The 11,391-nt window shown below is 41.5% G+C and overlaps 1 protein-coding gene across 1 annotated transcript; it reads right to left on the bottom strand.

Moving 5' to 3' along the window:
• Nucleotides 1–9,539: 9,539 nt before the first annotated feature.
• Nucleotides 9,540–11,245, bottom strand: ACRALDRAFT_1073124 (uncharacterized protein; the record flags this gene model as incomplete). The annotated part of the gene is made up of 4 exons (XM_071018067.1): nt 9,540–10,233; nt 10,306–10,573; nt 10,639–11,064; nt 11,125–11,245. Coding segments are annotated over 4 exons (1,509 nt in total), but the record flags the coding sequence as incomplete, so codon positions are not given.
• Between the last annotated feature and the right edge of the window lie 146 nt (nt 11,246–11,391).

Below are 11,391 nucleotides of genomic sequence, written 5' to 3' on the forward strand. Positions count from 1 at the left end.
TATTAACCTCCTTACCCGCCTACCTAAGTAGACGGGCTTCCTTTTACCCGATAGCTTCGAGAATCCTTATCTATAGTGGTATATAGGCTATCACAGTCTATTAAGCCGGCTATAAATTAAAGAGATATTCGGTAGCTCCCTGTAAAAGGAAGTAAAGAAGGTGGAGATCTAAGCTTTATAGCAGGTAATAGAGACGATAAAAGCAGAGGTATAATAAAAGCAGGGCCTTTATAATTAGGCGTTAAGGTAATCGTTTTTAGGAGATAAAGACGTTCGTGAGATTATAAGAGCTTTTTCTAGTTCTTAACGGGCGTTAACGTCTTTAGTGGATTTACCTTTAGGGCTAAGGGATTTTTAATCCTATTTTCCTTACTATCTTCCTCCCTCCACCTACCTCTTTTCCCTTTTTCCTTTTCCCGCCTTTCCCTTTACCTGATTAGGGTAATAGAATCGTTTTCGGAAGTAGAAGTTGCTCGAGGATTACGTAGGAGCTATTCTAGCTCCTAACGGGGGCCGTGTCTTCTAAAGTTCGTGGGTTCGAATCTAGGGCCGTGTCTCTTTTTGATTACGCCCTAGGGCCGGATTTTTTTTTTCCCGAAGCTACTCCGTTAACCTAATCAGGATCTTTTTTTTTTTATTATTTTTAGGTTATTTAGAAAGCTACGCTCGAGGGGGACCTCTTCGTATAGCTTTAGGGCCGATGGATATAGAGTCCTGCCCTCCCCCGATTCTACCCTGCCAGCCTCTTTTCTTTTCTACGCGAATACCCTGATCGCGAGGCTATTCCTTTTTCTTCCCTTTCGTGTAGAAAGCTATACGCGCAGGAGCTTCTTCGTATAGCTTTAGGGCCGATAAATAACTAGGCCCAGGGCCTAGCCTATAAGTCTATAGGAGCCTGCCGAATTTTTAGCCTTTTCTTAGACTATATCTTTTATAGTTCTTTACTATTTCTTTTACTTATAACCACGTTAGCCTGATTAGGATAAGCCGAATCGAATAGTGCCAATTTCGATTGATTTAGCCTGCTGGTTATTAAGTTATTAGTTGGCTTAGTGGTACGCGTTGGATATCTTCGTTATATTTAAAGCAGACTATATACCACTAATCCCGCCTACCCTTTTTAATCCTGCCTGCCGTTTTCTGCCGGCAGAGTCACCACGAGCTTAACCTGCTTACTCTTTTCTTTATTTTTCCTCTTTTTCCTACCCTTTTACTACCCTTCTTTTCCCCGATATCTTTATTCCTCTAATCGGCCCGAGCCTAATCCGCCTACCGGTAGTTAATACGGTTAATCCTGTTAATCTGATTAATCCAGTTAATCCCGTTGATCCTGCTACTCTTCTTCTTCCTGTTCCTTCGAGCCCGGCTATAATACTACCGCCTCGAAGAGTCCTGCCGATATTCCTGCCACGAGACCCGATTCCGTTCTTCGCCGGCCGACTCTGCGAAGAACCGATAAACTAACCCTCCTACGTGCCGTGCCACGCTATAAAAAGATCCGACCTGCGTGCTTTATGCCTACGAACTAAGAAGTGGACTGCCTGCCTTAATAATAGATAGTGGAAAGAGATAGATATACTCTATATTATCGCTTAGTTCTATATTCTGCGTCGTTAATCTTTTACTAGGGCCGCCGCCTACCCTATATATAGGTTCGTTATGGTCTTCTCGAAGACTATGCTAGGGCCGCCACTTATTTACTGCCGCCTACTATTACGGGCTAACCCCGTGGAGATAATCCGGTAGAGCACCGGATCTTCCGACTAATCATAGTATACTCCTAGTGCGTCGCCGCGATATTATATTTAGGTCGTAGGCACCTATAGAGTTTTCCCCTTTTCTTTTTTTCTCCTTAGCTTTAAATAATTTAATTATTCGGCCTTACTCTATAAATAACTTATAACTAGCCGCTTATATATCTAAAGCTTAGCGAAACCTATACGCTACGCTAATAAAGATAAACTATTACTTTAATCTACCTCCCGGCGCTCCGTTACGCCTAGTAGGCGAGTCGCTTAAGGCTACGGAGTAGAGGAGGCAGATTATTAACCCTTTATAGACTTAAGTCGCGACCTTAACCACCTAGATCTAAGAATAACAGAACGCTATTAACTAGCTATTATAGGCGATATAAAACTAATAACGTATACCCACGCCTTATCTTACTATACTATTAGAAAAGACTATATAGGGCCCTTAGCCGCCTATTATTACGCCCACGCCTAATATAACGCCTATTCCGAACCTTAGGACTAAAGCGCTTCTATTACCCTAGAAGGTTAACGGTAAACGCTCCGAGTATATAAGCTAGTCGTCTAAGATTCGCGAAAAGCTCCTACTCGATTAATATCTCTTCTAGAACGCTTATAAGAAATGGTATTTTATTAACGCCTACTTAGATAAAGCTCCCCGCCGTATTATCGCCTCTTTCTAGGCCATAGGCGGAACCGATAATTAATATAACCCTAAAGACTTCCTTAATTACCTTAACCGTATATATAAAGATATTAATAAATAACCCCGCGCGGCTAACGCCCTAAGAACGTTATGCTAGTATAAAGACTAAGCGTTCGGAAGCTTTATACCCGGTTTCGAATAATAGCTCGTTATTACCGGGGGAGGTTAATAGGATAATATTATAAAGATTATATTCCTAGAGGGAGCTCTTAATAATCGCCTCCGCGCCGCCCTTATTACCACGAAACTACTAAATAACTACTACGCTTAAGTAACTAAAGTGTAAAGCATCGCTTAGAGACTTAAAGCCCTCGCTATAAGGCCATGGTTCGGCTAAGCGCTATATAATAATAATAATAATAGTCACGCTTATAATCACGACGACGATATAAAAATAGGAGGAGTTAATCGAATATAGACTAAGAAAAAAAAGATAAGAGAATACTATAACTATAAAAAGAAAGGATACCTTATTAGAAAATACCGCTTAAAAAAAAAAGATACCGAGGATTATAAAAAGAACCGCGTAGCGAAGGTCTTAGTAGCCTTAGATAATAAGACGATCTATATAGGAGTCACGGATAATAATAAAGACTCGGAAAAAGAATAGCTTTAATATAAAAACGGGTACTAGAGCCTACTATAAAGGAATAAAGGGATTAAAAAGAGTTTATATTATAGTCGCGTAGTAGTTATTTAGCTCTTATATAAGCGCGGATTAATAAAAAGTTAGTTACCGCTCTTATAGATACTAGATATAACTATTACGTAGCTATAAGTAAACGTCTTATAAAGTCCCTCTGCCTCTTATTAGTTAATAGGACTAAAAGACCCTTCTCGGGGTTCTCCGATACTATAGGGTCTATAAGGAGTTCCGGTATCGCTATATATAATCTCGAGATTAGTGGATATATATAACGACTATTCGCCTATATAATACTAGGATTAGATTATAATATATTCCTACGGAAACTATAAATAGAATATAATAATATTACTTATTACGCGAAGAGACGTTACCTTTACCACGGAGTGGCCCGGATAAATATCCGACTCTAAGGCGAGGAAGAACCCGATAATATTAAAGCTATCCGTGGAGCTTAGGTAATAACCGGGTCGGTATTCGCTAGTATTATATAGCGATTATAAAGGAGATAACGGTTCGGTAAAAAGGAACTCGCGCTTTACGCTATTAGTATTAAGGATAGCGATAAGGCCCTCTAAAGCAAGTCCCTAGTCGACCCCCGGAAATATATCCTAGAAAAGATACTATAATAATTTCCGGACCTATTCTCCGACTTATAAATAAACCGCCTTCCCCTTTATCGATTTAGGGTTAACTATAAAGTAAACCTTATATAAGGGCCTAATAGTAAAAAGCCAGAATTACCCTAGGGCCCTCTTTATAATATATCCAGAGAGGAACTCTTAGTCCTACGGAAGACCTTTACCGACCTTATCGATAAAGGGTTTATACGAGCTAGTAGCTCCGCCGCTAAAGCTCTAGTTTTATTTATAAAAAAGCTAGGAGGAGGGTTACGATTCTATTATAATTACTATACCTTAAATACGATTACCTAAAGAGACCGCTATCCTCTCCTACTAATCACGGAGACACTCCGAAACCTAGAGTAAGCTAAGTAGTTTACGAAGCTTAATATAGTTACTATATTCTATAAGATCCGAATAGCCGCTAGCTATAAAGCGAAGATAGCGTTCCGAACTCGATTCGGCTTATTAAAATAGTTAGTATACCCTTTTAGACTTAGTAGCGCCCCCGCGTCCTTTTAATAATATATTAATAAGATATTATAACGCTACCTTAACGACTTTATTACTATATATATTAATAATATCCTGATTTACTTAAGCGGGTCCCTCCGCGACTATAAGAAGAAGGTTAACCTAGTACTATAATCGCTAAGCGACACAGGATTAACGCTTAACCTAGCGAAGTACGAGTTTAGCGTAAAGACCGTAAAGTACTTAGGGTTTATAGTCACCGCTAGCCAGGGCGTTTTATATAACCCCGATAAACCAAAGGCGATCCGAGAGTGGGAAGCCCCGACCTTAGTAAAAGGAGTCTAAAGCTTCCTAGGCTTTATAAACTATTACCGTATATTTATAAAGAACTTCGCCTATATCACGTCCGCCCTAATAAGACTAATAAAAAAGGATTAAGTATTCTCCTAGGGTCCTAATAAATAAACGGCCTTCGAAAAGGTTAAGAAGAGGTTCTAGGAGGAACTAATCCTATAATAATAGGTCTTAAGTAATAAGACCTTTATAGAAACCGACTACTTAGGATTCGTATTAGGAGGTATATTAGTTTAAGAAAATAAATAAAGACGTTATTACGTAATCGCTTATTACTTAAGGCGATTTATAGGAGCTAAGTATAACTACCCTATCCACGATAAAGAGATATTAGCGATTATAAGTTATATAACGTATTAAAAAGCAGAGCTCCTAAGTTATAGTCGCTTTATGATCCTATCCGACTATAAGGCCCTAGAATACTTTATAATAAAGAAGATACTTAATAAGAGGTAAAGCCGATAGGCCGGCGAGCTCGCCTAGTTCGACTTTATACTAAAATACCGTAAGGGTACCGATAACTATACCGCCGATACTCTCTCGCGAAAAGAATAAAACGAACTAAAGGACTTCTTTAATAAATAGGAATAGGCGCGATATATATAGTTAATCCCTAAGACCTTAATTCCCCTAAAGATCCGCCTCCTTCGCGAATACCCACGAGTATACGAAGCTAATAATAAATTATAATAGCTATAGGACGCTATAGCAGAAAAAGATAACTAGTATCGCTAAGCTATATAAGCCGTATCTAAAGGCGATTAATAGTTTTCCCCCTTATTAAGTCTCTAAGCCTAGATTACCGAATACGGGATCACCTTATAAGGACTACTAACGTTTTAAGATCGCCTATAGGTACTAGGAGCCTAAAAAGGGAGTATATTATAAATATAAGTAATCTAATCTATACACGACTCTATAATTAAAGGTTACCCGGGGTAAGATAATATAATTACCCTTATAGTAAGACGCTTCTTCTAGCCGGGAATAAACTAAGACGTACGCAGGTTTATACGTAACTATAACGTTTATAACTAAAGCTATACGTGGCGGAACGCTTAATAAGGACTCTTAAAACTACTCCTAATTCCTAAATAAATAAGGAGCGACCTATTAATAAACTTTATAATAAATCTGCCCCCCGTTAAGGAGAAAAAGTATAGATACTTATAGGTTATAACTAATCGACTTATAAAGGCTATTACCCTTAAAGCGATAGACTCTATAAAGGCGGAAGCTTATACTAAACGGTTCCTATACTATTATTTTCGGTTCCACGGTATACCTCGCTTAATCGTAAATAATAGAGGTTCTAACTAAATAAGTCGCTTTTAGCGATACTTCTATAAATTAGCTAAAATCGAATAATAATTAAGTACTACGTATTACCCCTAGACCGATAAAGCCACTAAATAAGTAAACTAAAAAGTATAGGCGTACCTCTAAGCCTTTATCTATTACGTATAAGATAATTAGGACCGGTTACTACCCGCCACCTAATTAGCGTTAAATAACTAAAAGAGCTCTACTACTAAGATAAGCCCGTTCTTCCTTAAACACGGATACTATATCGACCCGATCTAGATCTATAAGGAACTAAGCAGCGACGCTTAGGAGTTTATAGCCTATAACCTGCTTCGCTGTCTCTAAAAAGCTATAGAGTTCGCCTAAGCCTTCGTAGCGGCTATATAGCTATAATAAGAAGAGTTAGCGAATAAGCGCCGTATCCCCGCTAAACACCTTTATAAAGGCGACCTTATATAGCTCTCGCTTATAAACTACTTTACCCTAAGACCGTTATATAAGTTAAACTAGCTATACTAAAAGTATAGGGTTAGTAAGGTTATTAACCCGTATATTATAGAACTAAACGTGCCTTTAAACGTATACCCGAGGTTTTATATAGACCTCCTATAACGTGTAAGCGAAGACCCGCTTCCTAGTTAAATTCTATACGACCCCTAACCCGGACTAATTCGTAACGGCCTTAAAGAAGACGAATAGACGGTAAAGGAAATCTTATACGCTAGGAATAGGAGGGTAGGTAAAGGCGTAAGGAGAGAGGCGTTAATAAAATAGGAAGGATACGCCTAGATATCTTAGGAACCGATAAAGTCCCTATAAGAATTAACCGCCCTAGACTATTACGAAAAGAAGTATAGCCTAATTAAAGTTAATAACGGACTACGCTAACGGTATAAGAAAAAAAAAAGTTATAGGAAAGGTAATAAGGGTTAAGTAAAGGTTAGGATAATAGTAAAGCCGTCCACGTTAATTAAGTCTGGGCGGATAAGCCCCGCCCTTAGCTATCGGGTTTAGGTATTAAGATTAATATCGTTATAAGCGTCCTCGCGACTATTAACGCTTTTAGTAATAATAGGAGATAACGCAGACGCTATAACCTTAGCCTACCTATCCTTCTTCTTTCCCTTAAAGGACTTAATATCCTTTACCTTGATATAAATAACCCCCACGATATTCTTAACCACCTATAAGAACCGGTTAAGCCGGCGTAGGCCTTCTACCCCTATAAAGGTAATAGTTATACTAAGAATAGGCGTAATAATAATAAAAGGCGCCGCGATAGGTATAGGTCCACCTACCATAACATAGGAGTCCCCGCGGGGGGGGGAGGCGGTGGCTTATACCGATAAATAAGGCTTACCGGTACCCGAGTTAATAAGCGTTAAGATAGGCTTATCCTCGTATAAAGTACTAAAGGTCTTTTTCGAAACCCCGGACGCCTTCTAGAAGGCCGAATAAGCCGCTATAAGCACCTTTATCGCCTTAGGGCTATAAAAGGGGTTATCGTTAACCACCTTCGCCGCTTCTAGGAGTGCTACTAATAGACTAGTTATCCTAGGTAAAGGAGGAACGCACCTATAACCGCCCTTTAAGTAATTATAGCACTTAGGATTAGGTATCCTCGCTCCGGGTCCTAACTAATCGCGGTAGCGCCGCCTATCCTAGCCGTTTATAATAGCCTTTATATAAAAGTAATAAAAGACCGAATAGGTCCCTCTAAGAGGATATTTTATTCTATAAACGCGCTTTATAGGGCTCTTAACTACTATAAAAGCTTCGCCCGCGGAACGCTTACCCTTAGCCTTAGCGGCTCGGGCTAGCTAGGCGCGGCGGTTTATAGCCGAGGTAAAAGAAATAATCTCCTTACTAGCTGGGGCGGGAGCAGGTGCCTCCTTACCGGTATTATTATTATTATTATTATTAGCCCCCTATATTATATATATAAGTTAGTAAACGTCGCGCGAAGCTCTTAGGAAGAATAGGAAACGTACCTTAGGGGCCGGAGATAATCCTAAAAACTTAAATATCTTCTAGAGAGAGAGATAAGGGGTTAATATAATAAAATAGCGTATAAAAGGGTAATAGGCGATAGAAAACATACTACTAGTAGTAAAGGATATTATTAAAGAAAAGAAGAAAAAATAAGATAACGGAGGTAATAGTAAAGTTAGTATTATTAATAAATAAGTTATATAGTTAGGGAAGGTACGCTTATCGGTTCCTTATATAAAAGGAACGATCCTATAACCCGTCTATAAATAATAATAATAGCCGTATATAATATATTAATTAATCGTATAACTATAAAGGCCTACCTTAAGCTCTCTTTAATAAATAAAGAGGTTATTTAGGATTAAAAAGCTATTAAGGGTCGTTATTTAATTAATAAAGAGGCGTTATTCGATTAAATAATAACGCTCCGCGAACCTATACCGAAGACTAATAACTCACTAAGGGGGGAGGGGGGTAATATTACGGGCTAACCCCGTAAAGATAATCCGGTAAAGCACCGGATCTTCCGACTAATTATAGTATACTCCTAGTGGGTCACCGCGATATTATATTTAGGTCGCAGGCACCTATAGAGTTTTCCCCTTTCCTTCTTTTCTCCTTAGCTTTAGATAATTCAATTATTCGGCCTTACTCTATAAATAACTCGTGACTAGCCGCTCACACCTACTACCTACTACCGCCGCCGCCGCGTTACTTATTCCTTATACGGAACCGAGGAAGCCGCCGCCGCCGCCGCCTGGCTTACGTATAAAGGACCTATAAGGTCACCTCTATCTTCGAGGTCACCGTCCTTTAAGCCCGTGTCTTCGAGAAACATCTTTAGGAATACACGCGCAAGGAATAAAGGAAGCTATTACTGGATAGGTTACTTATAGAATACCCTGATCAGGGTAATAGAGATATATCTAGGACGGTTATCTAGTTATTACTTTTATCTATAATAAAATTATTAAAACCACGGGGCGTGGCTTAATAATTTAGGGCCGATTATAGAGGGGCAGACCCGTGTTCCGGGTCAGGATATTAGATATCACGTGACTACTCGGTCCCAGAGATCTAGTCTTATATACGGCTATTCTTCGGAATAGACCCACTATATCTAGCTAGCTTTTTATCCGATCTTTTATAATCGTCACCTATCACCTATTATAATTATAATTTATATTATCCTTCCTTTTCCGGATATCTAGACGATCCAGAAGAGCCGACCGTAGGCCCGCCTACCTATTTATAGCTATTCGTTCCCCTAATCAGACCACTGCCGATCCTTTTAGAGTCCCGGCGACCGTCTCCTCGGGACCCTTTAGCTCTAGATACGGACCCGTGACGAGCCTAACCCTCCCTTCGGCTAGCCTATTGGTTGGTTATTTGTTTTGGCCCTAGCGGAGCCGTTCTGCATAGTGACGGCTTCGCCTTTCTTTATTAGTATTCTAAAATTAAAAAAGTTTGCTTTATATTAGAACTATAATCGGAATATCTAAATAGTATTCTTTATCTTATACTTTTCTTAGGTCTAGGCTCTAGTTATAACGCTATATCCGGGTCTTTAAATTGCCTGGTTCCCTAGACGCCTCTATATTACCCTTGTCTAGAGGTAAGCCAGACCCAGTGTCTAGGCCCTCTGGCTTAGAGACATCAATTTTCCGCCACTCGATGAACCAACTTACAACCTCTGCTAGAACTGTTACTGCAATGGGTACAATGAAAGCAGTCGTGACAGAGTCGTTCAAGGCCTGGCGGAACTGCTCCCGAAGGCCGACCTCGAGTGTCTTCATACTCTCGACCATACGCTTCAGCCCACTATTAGCAAAGGCAACAGCTTCCTTAGGCCCCACGATCTCCCTCAGCTCGTCTCTTAGCGTGCCGAGAAAGAGATTCTGCGCAATGCTTGCCCCAACAGCGCCCCCGATCTGTCCACACAGCATCTCTGTCACACAAGCCGTGGGCATGTCTTCTGGCAAGCTCACTACTTGCACTGCGACCAATGATACATGAATGCATAGGCCAAATCCTAGACCGGTCAGTACTTGATATCCTAGGTACTGTGCAGTCGTGCTGGACGGCTCCAGTAGATGGAACAGGACACTTCCGGCGAGGAAGATAAGTGGTCCTATCCATATAAAGGGAACGTAATGGCCCCAGGCAGTGATCGAGAAGCCGGTGATAACGATGCCTACGACGCTCACAATCGTCATTGGCATATAGTAGATCCCGGACATGGTGGCAGTCGCGCCATGGACCGTCTGGAAGTATGTCGGCAACAGCATAGAGTAGGTGATGCTCGCGATGCCGTATAAGATGGAGAAGATGCAGCACACAGCGACCGTTCGTTGTTTAAGAATGCGAAGCGGGATAATGGCCCTGAATATAGTAATCATCAGTCCACGGGTTTGGGGAAATTCAACGTCCACAGGAATTAATGGGTATGCTCACTCATCTTTCCTCCAAGTCTCCCATGCTGCGAAAGAGATGGCGAGCAGGCCGAATCCCAGGAAGCACCCCCATACTTGCGGCGATGAGAATGGCAGCACATTGCCTCCCCACTGTAGCGCGAGGAAGAGGCACACGAAACTGCCCGTGAGAATGATAGCGCCTCCGGGGTCGGTTCCCCAGATCTTCTGAATTAAGGGAACATCGGCCCTAGGACTAGGGTATCGCTTCACAACGAGGAACACTGCAATGAATGACACAAAGCCAATAGCTATAAGTCAAATGTTAGCTGAACTGCCTTTGTGTTATCGTCCTTTCGACATTGACAAAACTAACGTAAGTTTATCCAGAAGTTAAATCGCCATGTCAGCCATGAATCGGTCAAAACGCCGCTCAATATCGGACCGGCCAGATAGGCCACTGACTGCAAGGCAGATATCACGGCTAGACCACGGGGCCGTTCTCGCATTGGTGCTGTGTCGCCGAAGATGGCCAGGGAACCGCATATAATGCCGGCGCCCCCCGACCCGGCGACGGCGCGCCCGAGAACCAGGGCAATAGACGACGGGCTTGTGGCACAGACGATGGAACCGACCAGGAAAATTACCAAGGAAACTAAGTAGAACATCTTCGGCTCGTAGAATTGCAACAGCCTTCCAAAAACGGGCTGGCAGCTCATCTGGACCAGCAGGTAGACGCTGCTATACCAGCCGATGTCGTCGACGGTGCGGAACTCGGTTGTGATGGCTGGGAGCGCAGGCGCTAGAAGCGAAATTCCAGTCAGCGCAGATGGACACAGGAATGATCTCGGGAACTTCGTACCCATAACACTGGCATCAAGTGCCATCATGGTGTTGGCGATGCCCAGGGCAAGGAGCAAAACGTAGAGTCGCCATCCTGTTAGCTGCTCCCGTATGGTTGCTGGTATGACTGGTTCGGCCATGCTAAGAGGCCGATGGATGAGACTTCGGAGGTTCTTATGCCCGGTAAGCTTAAATCTGACCCGAATTGAAGTCTGGTGCTTGAATTGGTGTAGTCTCGTCCGAGTCTATATTGTTTAGCGACCTGGAGGAAATCCAGGAGCTGCTC

This window comes from Sodiomyces alcalophilus (assembly GCF_042370955.1).
Source record: "Sodiomyces alcalophilus JCM 7366 unplaced genomic scaffold ACRALscaffold_11, whole genome shotgun sequence".
NCBI classification, from domain to species: Eukaryota; Fungi; Ascomycota; class Sordariomycetes; order Glomerellales; family Plectosphaerellaceae; genus Sodiomyces; species Sodiomyces alcalophilus.